The sequence below is a fragment of the Diplotaxodon limnothrissa genome, linkage group LG11 (genome assembly GCF_057381915.1).
Source record: "Diplotaxodon limnothrissa isolate DT_005_m linkage group LG11, D_limnothrissa_male_GT1.1, whole genome shotgun sequence".
NCBI classification, from domain to species: Eukaryota; Metazoa; Chordata; class Actinopteri; order Cichliformes; family Cichlidae; genus Diplotaxodon; species Diplotaxodon limnothrissa.
In genome coordinates, this window is record NC_140606.1 from 25980704 (window position 1) to 25993266 (window position 12563).

The 12563-nt window shown below is 41.9% G+C and overlaps 1 protein-coding gene across 2 annotated transcripts; it reads right to left on the minus strand.

The window, feature by feature from the left end:
• Nucleotides 1-430: 430 nt before the first annotated feature.
• wnt4b (wingless-type MMTV integration site family, member 4b) lies at nt 431-3401 on the minus strand. Of its 2 annotated transcripts, none has more exons than XM_085365481.1 (8): nt 3313-3401; nt 2822-2975; nt 2634-2718; nt 2384-2515; nt 1948-2090; nt 1716-1856; nt 714-876; nt 431-600 (listed from the first exon to the last, which is right to left on the minus strand). In XM_085365481.1, exons 1-8 carry the CDS (start codon nt 3399-3401, stop codon nt 431-433), a joined length of 1077 nt encoding a protein of 358 aa, XP_085221607.1. The 2 variants fall into 2 exon arrangements, with proteins under 2 accessions (XP_085221607.1, XP_085221606.1); XM_085365480.1 differs by having other exon boundaries at nt 2384-2574; nt 2612-2718.
• Nucleotides 3402-12563: the final 9162 nt, after the last annotated feature.

A 12563-nucleotide genomic window follows, 5' to 3' on the forward strand; every position in this document is an offset into this window, starting at 1 on the left:
ATAAAAGAAATCTTCAGTGTTTGAGAGTTAGTTTGGGTTAAGCTCTGCTTTAAAAGCTTTGTCAGTTCAGCGTGTGATTAACTGCTGTGTTTGTGTGTGTTCATGGCTACACCTGTATGCATGTCTGTGCCTGTCAGTTTGTCTGTCTTAATATTTTGAGCAGTTTAAAAGCTGAGCAGACTTTTTTTTTTTTGTACTTCCCGATGGAGCTTTGTCTTTACATTAGTTCTAATTTTGCAGTTTTTACAAGAAAACAATCAAACCAAACTGCAGTTTCACTTCTCTAAGGGAAAACGTGGACAAAGAAAGGCTGCTTTGGACAATAATTACGATAATTTGGTGTCAAAGTTAACCCGCGCTGTGTCCAGCGGTGTCTGTCTGGTGGTTGGTTAGGATCTGGGCTCATTTGGTCAGGCCTTGTTAGGACTTCTTACACTCTACAGGTATGAATGGTGACCGTATTCTTGCACTGCTGGCAACGCACCGAGCAGCACCAGGAAAACTTGCAGGAGCAGCGCTGCACCACCTCAGCCCGGCCTGCTTTGTAGCCTGGCCCGCAACACACCAGCTCGCAACCATCTGGTGCCAGCCGAGACGTTCCTGGGGGGAGGGGGGTTGGTTTAAAACATTGCAACATCACTTTCTAAATTGATATGAGTGGTAAGTTGGATTATGTGAATTATTTTCCTGTGACGTGGTCCTGGTGATCTTACCGTTACATCTTCTACCTGCAGTCCCAGGAATACCATTTTCAGGGTCGAGACGGCAGAAATCTGGGGAGGGTGCAAGATACACAAGATCTCTGGCAGCAGGGGGTTTGACCTGTGAGTCTCGGGGGAGCAAGGCTGTCCTGGAGCCTATACGTGTCAGGCGGACCTGGGAGGATTGTGACATTAAAACACAGTAATGTATACTGTAATAATACTGACTACTAAACACGGTCAACGTTTTTAAAATATGTGGTCAGCTTATGCAGAAGTGATCCAAAAGCTCACAGCTTATTTTAGACTGTTTTCCTTCTCTTGGCTACTTCTGATGTCAAAGATAATATCCTTAACCCTTTAAAGCCTGAACCATGAAATAATTGCCAGGAAATTCAATTTTTCTGAAAATGGAGTGCTTATTGAACATTCTGACAATTTTTAAAAAATTAATCATATTTGATACATTGGCATTATTTTTTTTTTGCAATTTACTACATAAAAATGTATTGGGCCCGAATTATTTAGTTTCCGTGGGGACAAAAATCACACTGATGATCGATAGATCTCTAAAACTCAAGAATTTGAGGCACTTGGTGTTACAAGGTTAATATGGTAATCCCGAGCACACAGCTCTGGCTTTCAGGAAAGTAGCCCCAAAACTTGATGTTTAAACCTTCTGTTTGCAAGGAGCAGCCAATCAGAAAAAAACTGATTTAAGAGGAGGGAAGTTAAATTGCTTTTAACCCCCATATTTCATGAGATGATGAGCTGAGGGCTTGCAACAATCAACAAGATAAATAAAGATTTATTTTGAGATGTGAATCATATAAAACTACTGTAGCAAGGTCCAAAAATACAAACATGGAGCTGAAAAAGCATAACGTTCATTTCGAGATGTTTCAGCGGAAATTGTAGTTTTTTTCTGATAAATAATTTACTTCAGCTGTTGTGACGTCTGCTCACCCCATTAAGCTAGGGAAGATAAAACAAGCAGAAGGTATCATCTGTTACCTCTGTGGCTCCATCAAAACGTTCCTTGAGCACAACGCCCACACGCCTGAATGGGGGCATGACCTTCCAGCAGGTCCTCAGCTCACAGGACCCAGACACACCGTGACATTTACACTCAACCTGCATGTTATGAAGGATGGCCTGAGGAGGAGATAATTATAAAGGACAAAAAAATTCTGTAAATTGACACAGGGATTTGGAAATCTGTAAGGACATTGGTGATGTTGCTAACCTTTCGACCCGCCTCGTTGTTGTGGAGGTTCATGAGCGGCCGGCCTGCTGACAGCCCCTTGGCTCGCTCTGGTTCATCCACAAATGTCTGAGAGAAAGCCACACCATAGGACAGGTTGTCACTGCACCCTGACCACTGGAAACCTGTGGTGGAACGAGGCTTAGATTAAGATGATCTGTGTTACTGCGATTTTGTAAGGTCAAAGAAGGTTAGATGTTAAATGGAAAATCCCATCTGGTTCATGTGAGGCAGGGGGCAGCTGCTACAGTCTCACAGCACAGGTGTGTTACATGTGACAGCAGATGGGAAACTACCAGCTGACATTACTGCTGCATACTTTAGACCCACAATCAGCACTGTAGCAGCCTTTCTATGCTCTGTGTGAGTCAGAGTCGATTTACTCACTATATTTTCATGGAATAGAGTTAAAGCTCACCCTCCGGGCTGACCCCCCTGACCTTCCTGTCACAGCCACACCTCTCCAGCTCCCCACGGGTGCAGGCTCGGGTCACCGCAACCGCCACAGCTGCTGAGGACAGAGCGTGCACAAAGGCTGCCTCACGAGTGCCTGAAACCACAGCAGAGACATGACACAACTTTATTTTTAGAGAATATTTATAAATGTTGCTCAGTGAATCGAGGTTTCTTCAGAAAATTCACTAACTTCATGCCAGTAATGGGTCTACCTTGGTTCATCACTCTGCCAAATACATTGATCCCACGTGGGGTGATGGAACAATTCCAGCGGCGATTCCTGAACTGGTGCTGGCACTGAATTGGACAGCGAGTTACACACCAGGTATGTAAAAGTTTCCATCTCTGCCACACATAATGGTGATTGTTATTTAAATCACTCAGAAGTTATGCTTCATACCTCTTCTATGACCATCTCTGCTGCCTTGCGTACAGACTCCATGACCTCCCCCCGTGCTCTGCACACCCCCACCTGGCCTGGGGTCAGCCCCCTCAGCCGTGCACATGGGGCAGCACCAGACACAGGCCGGGAACGGGGCAGCCTCGCCAGGGAGCTGGGACATAAAAATGGAAGGTGGAGGAGTGATTCACAGCAAGTACGTGGGGGAAGATGCATATTTAAGTACAAGGCTGGGGCCTTTAAAAGAGTGACAGAAAGATGAAAAGGTAACAAATAGAGAGGATGAAAACAAGGAGACAAACAGGCAAAGAAGACACGGAGGGCACAGTGAAGGCAGGGAGAGAGAGAAAAGAGAAAAGGTCACCAGGAGCGAGACAAAGAAAAGAGGGGAGCGACTGAAAGAGATTTAGTGACATGTCACCACCTTTTAAAAGTTATAGCATGACAAACAAACTCCCTCTTTCTCATCCTCCTTCACACACTAGACTTACAGCCAATTGGTTGCCATGGTGGGGTGGGTTGCCCATAGCAACAGGAGGAGGAGTGGTGCCGTGAGATTGACAGTGGAGACAGTTGGCATCAGACTGTCTGTCTGTCTGTCCGTCTCCGTGCGTCAGGCTGGGTCTTTGGGTCCACAGCTGAAGTGATCGCTCCGTCCGTCTGTGTGTTTGTTGCCGTTTAAGTTTAAAGTCCAGAGTCTGGGGATGATCCCCACATATCTGTTGAAATCACAAGTTAGCAGGTTAACGATGAATGCAGAGATGCTCTGCATGGTATTTTGGTCAAGTAAACAATAAATTCCTTATTAGTTTTCTAATGATAAGGTTTATGCAAGTTACTGGTGTTCGAAGTTAAGTCTGTATATGCAGTTTATCATTTTGTAGCAAATAAAACCACAAAATTACTGCGTTATACTCGTGAAATTTCCTTCAGGTTGCAAGAGTTTTAAAATTGATTCTTACCAGTTGATATTTTTGTGATAGCCAGTTATTCTTCTTTTTGTTACTGAGTGGACAGAATTTCAAAATGAATCACAATTTTATTCACCAAAGCTGCTCTTCAGCTTCTCTCTATTGTTGCCAAAAAAAGCATACTTACATGACTGTTTCACAAACTCATCCTTGATGCACAAAAAGACGTCCATATGTCCGATTTCAGTCCCAGATTAACTGAATTCACCCCCAAAAACAAGAACCTAAAATCCAGAAACACTAATAAAAGTCACTTTTTTATTAGTCAGGAAAACAGTAGCACGGTGTCATCTTATGGTTAGTTCTTTCCCGGGAAAACAAATGTGTCCATTGCGAGTTGAAAAAGCAAGAATGAGTGAGGGCAGTGAGCTGGGAGTGATGGGTTATAAAGGAGGTAGAGAGTGAGGCTGGGAGAGAGAGGACATCCAGGGTGTGGAGTGATGCTGAGGGAGGAGGAGGAGGGTTTGGAAAAGGGTCATTGTTTTACTACGCAAGCATTACAAGCGTAAGTATGCCCTCTATTGTGTTAATCTGGCATGAAAACTAAAGTCTGAGCCTGGGCTGGTACCTGGACTGAAATCACAAATGTGGTTGTGTGCATACATGCCTGAACACATGTATGAACATATATATATGATTTATATCAGAGAAACTTATGAGAACTCCAACTCCAACCTGTTTGTTTCAATAAACTTTTCTGCAAAATCCTCTTGTCAGTGACTGAAACGCAGCACTTCCAGTTCCACATATATGTACACGCATGTGAGAAAGTGTCTTACCTAATGTGTAATTTTCCCAAACTTTGTTGCTCATTTTACGAGTCCAGCTCTCCCCCCCTACTTTTCCTCTATGTCCCCCACATTTGCCCTCTCGTTCTCCTTCTCTCTCACTCCCTATATTGTCTTAGAAGAAGAGGTGACATTTAGACAAGGGGAAGAAAACAGACTGCCGACAAATATTGGAACTAAGGCAAATAAATCACAAGAAGGGAGGGCACGAGGACAGAGCGGATCAGTGTCACACGGGGGATTGGGAAAAGCAATAAAGAATAATAAACCAGGTTGGTGGTATATGAACTGAAGACCAAATTCTCAATCAAATTATCCACGTGAACATAGATTTTCTGGAGAATTTGAAATACCCTAATAATTTTTTATTGATTACTGCATGTTGGCTGTTTAGCACAGAAAAACAAGCGCATGAAATAAACTGTACAGCATTTTTTTTAAAGAATATTTATCGCTGCATATATTTTCATTTTTTATTTTGTAGTATTCCCTCCCTTTCTCTCCTTCAAACCAGTCATAGCAATACTGGAAGAAATCCAGATGTACCTTCAGTGTTTTAAAAATTTGTGTTTCCTTTAGATTTAAGCTACTTTTGGGGCCTATTCCAGTCTTATAACACACTGAAACAACCAGAAGAAGCATGTAAATTATGACTATTTCATTCCCCATATTTATGGTTTTTACTGAATAATGTAAGGTCTTTAAGGCCTACTAAGTCAAACTATAAAAGATATAAGAAAATAAAGTTTTATTGACCTATATTTTTTCCTCAGTTGCCCGCTTCCCTCGGGAAAAGAAAAATCAGGTTGTCACAAGATCAGTAAAATGTCAGTAAATGTGCTGTTTCAGCTTTCTTGAGCATCAGAACTCGTAAATTAATATAGCTCATAAATGTATTAAACGATCAGTATATGATTATGATATGAATAAAACATGACCTTTAAATGCAGCTTAATTGCACATAATCACACAAATTCCACTTCAACCAGAATCCTAAACCAGAAATCTGGTTCTGTTGTTCTGCTAATCTAGGCTAGTTAGCATAGAAAGTAGTTTTGTATTACAGTTTCCTCTGTTATGATGAGATTCAGCTGATGTCCAACAAAGTAAGTGAGAAGCATCAACGTGACTTTTAAAGGTAAATTAGCTACACGGTGAAACTTGCAGCTACGTCACCAGCTAACTATAACCAGATGGTGGTAAATGCAGTTTTTTAAAATTCAGAGTTTAAATGTTTAATTTAGGTCCTGATTTCCACATATTCTGACATCACTGATGTCTGATGGTAATTTTTCTTGATTTTAAAGTTGAAATTTAACTTCAAAGACTATAAATTAACATATGTGCCGCAGTCTTGTGACACTTAATGAAACCCCATTTGCTCATCTTAGAGGCTCATGTGTTGAATCAGTCAGTGCGTCACTGAAGCCAAACATTTGCAGACTCAAATGTTGGGAGTCCTCGTCTAAGATTTGGTGGCCCATCTACCTGACACCCAGAGTAAATGGTCACCCATCTCTCTTGCACACTTTCCTCTGTGTGTATCAGCAAAGACAGGTCTCTTCGAGGCTCCCTTCCCTCCTTTTTTAGTCTTCCACATGTCGTATTACTCCTTTGTGTCCCCTGTTTCTCCAAGTGACGTCTTCTGCTGTCTCCCACAGCAACACCATGGAGATGAGCTGGCCACTGTCATGTCCGGCGCCTCTGTTATGCTCGTCCCTTCACCCCTCTCTCGTAAATAACCTGCCCTCTTTTTTTTATCTTTATCTTTCCCCCATTTTGTGGACATTTTATCATTCCGAAATGGTCCCACACTGATTGACTGTAGCCAGGTTGCAAAGCCTAAAGAGATGCTTGTTAAAGCTTCAGCATGACATATATGTGGAGATGAGTTGCTTTCCCTCTGTTAAAGTGGGAGACAGCAGCAGACTTTGAGAGACAACTCTTAACTGATCTCACTTTGTCCACTGATTCTTACCATTGGGATGGATGATTGGCCTCATTCGGACAGGGCTGCCTCAGGGTGAGTCTAGACTTCACGAACATGCCCCCCCCCCCCCCCCCCCATACCCCTCCCCTCATACCCCTCCCAAGGTCATTAAGAGACAGAAATGTAACCCATCACCTTTTTCTCACTCCTTGATCTGCTTTGTTACTTCCCTGCAGTTGAGGGCTACCTGCCTCAGCAGTCTGAATGCAGATATCAGGCAGGAACATGACTGTTGTGCATGAGCAGGCTCACATTGCTCAGGCATCTCTGCCAACAAAGAGCACTGCACGCACTGCTGTGTATGAATGTGTGTGGATCGTGTGCATGAATATTATGGGATGGCGGGCGGTGGTGTTGTCAGGCAGGGAAGAGGGGGTGGCAGAGTGGGCGGCGAGCTGTGTGCACATGGGGGGAGGGGGCAGAGGGAATGGACGACCCATGGATGTTATGGAAATATGGCGGTGAGTGTACGTGTGTGTGCGCGCGTGTGTTTGTGGTGGTGGTGGGGGGGGGGGGGGGTGTAGCAGCCTGCTTTAGGTGGAAGGACAGCTGTGCATATAGGATAGAGGGAGCAAGATGAAGCGTTGAAGATGACGGAGTTGCACTTGAGTGCATGTGCACCCGCACATGCATGTGTAAGGGGCATTCAAGCAAAAGTAACGGACAATGACCAGACGTAGGCCTTTGTTGCTATGCGATCTGCATGTCCTGTACAGTGGGGAATACTGCAAAGTGGCCTCTGGAGTGTAGAGAAAGGCCTCACATCTTTGCAGCTCCTGCCCATTGAGATCTGAATCTGATACCATAGGAATCTTTCTTTTATGAATCAAAGCAACATAGGTATCAATAATCAAGACCCACAAATAAAAAGCAGAATAAAATATTAATCACATGCCTATTTAGCAGTGAAAAAAATAATAGTGTTAATGTAAACTATGTAATTTTTTTCCCCCAATGAAATGAAACACATAGATCTCTGTGAAAAGTAAAGAAATACAGTAAGTTAATGGGCAGGAAATCCAATTAAAATGCAACGCATAATTACAGTTTAGTTATCCATGGCTGACAGTCTAAATAGTAACATGTCTTATGCCATAATGAGCAGAGCAGCAGCCTGCAAAGTGAGCTAGTCATAACAAGCCAAATGCTGCCAAAATTGGCATAAAATGTCTGTCAGATATCAAACACACTGAGGTGAACGTTGCACAAAACACCTGACTGAATGCTAAACTGCTGCAGCTAGTAGGCAAAGTATGTGTGTGTGTGCAAGCATATGTCTGTGTGTGACAGAGGAATATGATGCTTAAACTGTACGCAAATCTGATTCAGTGTGATTACAAAGTGCTCTTCAGAGTAGTAGAAATGAGCATTTCTCATGGTGAATGAGTAAATCTTTGGAGCCTGATTAGACGCCATGTGGCCTTCGATTGCTCCTTCTAAACTCGTTTATGAGTTCAAACTTTTGAAATTGGACTTAACATTAAAGGGATTTTACTTTGGGAAGCCACTCAGAAATGAAGAGACCCCACTGAGCAGCTAAAAGCATCCATTTTCATTTATTTCTTTTTTAAAATAATAAGTTTTAGAAATCAATCAGTGAAGCCACAACAGGGAGCTGAATTTAGCAGAGGAGTGTGCTGCTGAAGCAGACACATTTTAGTTAACTTATTTGGTACTTTTGCTTTTGTATTACATATTATCTTTGGTACCTGCAGCTTACATATATATAAAATCTATCATGATTATTGCTGCGATGGTTTTGGATGTGCTGAAGCTCTGGTTGTATTTACTCCAGACAGAACCTGAAGGCAGCAGCAGTGTGCATGTTTTTTATGAATCAATTTTAAGATAAGATAAGATAAGATAGGTCTTTATTAATCCCACAACGAGGAAATTTTTGCGTCATTTTAGCACTTCCTTTCGACTGACACTTTACTACACAAGATACAAGATATGTGTGTACTTGCAAATCTGTTGGCTCTTGAAAGTAGATGACCAGATGGGAGACAGATGTGTTGCAGTCGAGTTGTAATGAACCCACTAATAACAGTCTAATTTAGGAACTCTACGTATGATAATGGCCATCATTTGTGTACATAATCAAAACTGAATCACTGTGATTGAAATGCTGAGTGTGGCTCTCTTGTAGTGTATCAATAAATCTGTACTCGATCAAACTCACATGTGGCTCATCCTGAGCTCTTATTTGCACATTCAGGTAATTTTACTTCAGAATTACTGAACCAAGCAAACCCAGCTGGGAGAAGGTTTTAGTCAGGCCTGATTTCATTTTCGATCCATCTGTTTTCTTCTTCTTACCCAATTCAGGGCTGTGGGATGAGGGTTGGGGTACACCAGATGGGTCAGTCTATCACAAGGCCAACACAAAGACAGAAAGAAAGAGAAGCACTGGAAACAATTTAGTCAACATGCATATTTTGTGGACTGTGGGACAGAGGAAACCCGCACAGGCCAGACAGGAAGAACATGCATGCACCGCACAGAAGGCCCCAGCCAATCAATGGATTCAAGCTCAGGACCCAGGACAGTAATATCCATTGCATCACTGTGCACCCCTGATTTTACTTCTCTTTTAAGTTATTGTTTTTTTGTGGTGGAAATGTGCTGTTAATTTTTTATTTGTTTCAACACCCAGGCCCTTTTCTAATAATTCAAGTCAATCCAGTTTTATTTATATACTGCCAAATCACTAAAACGGTTGTGGCAAGGTGCTTTATATTACAAGGTAAAGATGCTACAATAATACAGAGAAATTGGAGAAAAACCCAACAATCATATGACCCCAATGAGCAAGCGCTTTGGCAGCAGTGGGAAGGAAAAACTCCCTTTTAACAGGAAGAAACCTCTAGCAGGACCAGGTTCAGGGACCTGCCACGACCGGAAGAGAGCCAGAGATGAGTAATAACTAAAAATTAAATGCAGTGAGATGTATAAACACAGATATAAAGAACCAAAAATGTGAGTGTAAAAAGTGACTGAAGAAGAAACATTCAGTGCATCATGGGAATCAGGGTCACCTGATCCAACCCTAACTATACACTTTATCAAAAATGAAAGTTTTAAACCTAATCTTAAAAGCAGAGAGGGTGAATCCGAGCTGGAAGCTGGCTCCACAGAACAGGGGCCTGAATGCTGAAAGCTCTGCCTCCCATTGTACTCCAGGAACCACAGGTAAGCCTGCGGGCTGAGAGCAAAGTGCTCTAATGGGGTGATATGGTACTGTCAGGTCATTAATATAAGATGGGGACTGATTATTTAATACCTTGTATGTGAGGAGCAAGATTTTAAATTGAATTCTGGATTTAACAGGGAGCCAATGAAGGGAAGCCAGTAAACAAATATGCTCTCTCTTTCTAGTCCCTGTCAGTACTCTCACTGCAGCATTTTGAATCAACCGAAGGCTTTCTAGGGAGTTTTTAGGCCATCCTGATAATAAAGAATTATCAGAAAAAGTCCAGCCTAAAAGTCATAAATGCATGAACTAGTTTTTTAGTGTCACTCTGAGACAGGATGTTTTATTTATTAATACGTGCTTTGAAGGACATATCCTGGTCACAAATGACACGAAGATTTCTTACAGTGTTATTGGAAGCCAAGGTAATACCATCCAGAGTAAGCATCTGGTAAAATACCACATATCTAGGATTTTTAGGCCCGACTACAATAACATCAGTTTCATCAGAATTTAGAAGCTGAAAAATTGAGGTCATCCAGGTCTTTATGTCTTTAAGACATTCCTGCAGTTTAACTAATTGGTGTGTGTTATCTGGCTTCATAGATGGATAAGTTGGGTGTCATCTACATAGCAGTGAAAACATGTGCTATGCCTTCTAATGATACTGCCTAAGGGAAGCATGTGTAATGCAAATGGAACTGGTTCTAGCACAGAACCCTGTGGAACGCCATAATTAACCTAAATGTGTGAAGAGGACTCTCTATTTACATGAACAAATTTAAGTCTATTAGATAGATAGATAACTCAAACCACTGCAGCGCAGTACCTCTAATACCTACAGCATGCTGTACTTGCTGTAATGGTCACTGTAATTGAACATTGCACTGAGGTCAAGCAGGACAAGCACAGAGATAAGTGTCAGAGGCTATGAGAAGATCATTTGTAACTAGGGATGGGTACCGGTCATGGCACTGCAACAAGTGCTTTAAGCTGATACTGTGATACTGTCAAAGGAGGTAACACCTCGAATCCGATGAAACACCTGGCGACGCATAGCGTTTTTTTAAAAGCCCAGAAATGCGCCATATGATAGCTTGCTGCGAGACCTCACACCTCACACCTCACGCAGACCTCACGCATCTACTGTGCGTGGGTTGCCTGTTATCTGACCGGAGTTAGCAATATCCCCCAAAACCCCCGAAGAGTAAAGTCCTGGCCCCTAGCCCTGCCAGTGTAGCAGAAATGATGACGGATGATGATGGCAGCAGCAGCCGTTCTTCTCTGCGTGAGTAGCTTCATGTTGTTCGTGTGTAATTTACGTTGAGCAGGCTAACCACGTTATTACATTAATGCATGTAAGGTGAACTAGCAAACCTCATCATAGCTACATGCGGCTGTCTTCTTGTTTGATGGCAGATACTCCCTTCAGATACTCCCTTCACCATGGCCAAAAAGGCTAAAATGACCAAAGAAAAAGTGGAAAACAGTTAAACATGAGAGGTTTTGGACAAAGTTTGTGTTTTTTCCATTGTTTAAGCACTGCTTCCAGCCAAGAGTGATACCATATATGCCCCATAGCTGCAGAAAAGGCTAACATTGTTATCTTTTTACAAAAAACCAGCTGAACATGAGAGGTTTTTGGACCAATTTTGTGTTCTCCATTCTTTAAGCACCGGTTTGAGCACCGTTTGAGCACCGGCACCGTTTCAAAAGTACCGGTTTGGCACTGGTATCGGATAAAACCTAAACGATACCCATCCCTATTTGTAACATTCACTAAAGCTGTTTCTGTGCTGTAATGAGCTCTGAAACTTGACCGAAACTATTCAAACAAACCATTCCTCTGCAAATTATCAGTTAGCTGTTTTACAACTAGTCTTTCAATATTGTGTATTTTGTATAATTTTTCCAGTGACAGGTCATTCGTCTCATCATGCATAACATTTGCCTTGACGTGTCATGGGTGAGGTGTTTTGAGTCTTTCCAATTTATAATCTTTGAGAAAACCCAGGCCTCACTGAAGAGATTATGTTTGTCAGCTGACTTGGGAATGCCATGGTGACTGCTCCCACAGCTAGTAGATGTGTTCTGGGAGGAGAGGGAGGTCTCCATGGTTGGATGGATGAATAATGTGTAACATTTGATATTTAAAGGTTTCCTTTTTTTCCCTAAAGCAATGCTGATGTTTAAATAATGGAGGTCTATGGGTGTTTTTAAACATTCTTCTGGATACAAACCAAGTAGAAACAACTTTTAGTAGAAACAACTTTTAAATGATCTCTGCATGTGTCTTTCTGAGCTCGTCACAAAATATATTAATCCTCCTGTAAAGTCTCACACAGTGAAGTAATGTTACTTTGGACTCTGTACATTTAAAACATATGTCTGTTATATTTATAGTACAGTCATTTACTTTAGGGGTAGTTACATAAGTTGCATTTAGCAACATATGTAACTAGCACTATTAACACTATAATCCACTCTCTAAACACAAACAGATTATAAAACTTGGATATCATGGCTTTCATTATTTCTGCAAATATTCAGAGGGTGGAGGTGAGGATCTAGTGGGTGGGTGTTGATACACTTTAACAAAACTTCTCAAAAAGTTTTGTAAAAGTCACAAATTCAACTTAAGGAGGGAATATTTGTTTATTTTTTTTAATGAAGGAATTACTTTCTAACCCTTGCTGTGCTGGTACATAACTACTGGTTTGTGATGTGGATGGAGGAGATAATCCTGGAGGAACTGATGGCAGTCTTCTCTGTCACTGGGGTGGCCCTGGGTACTCTCCAC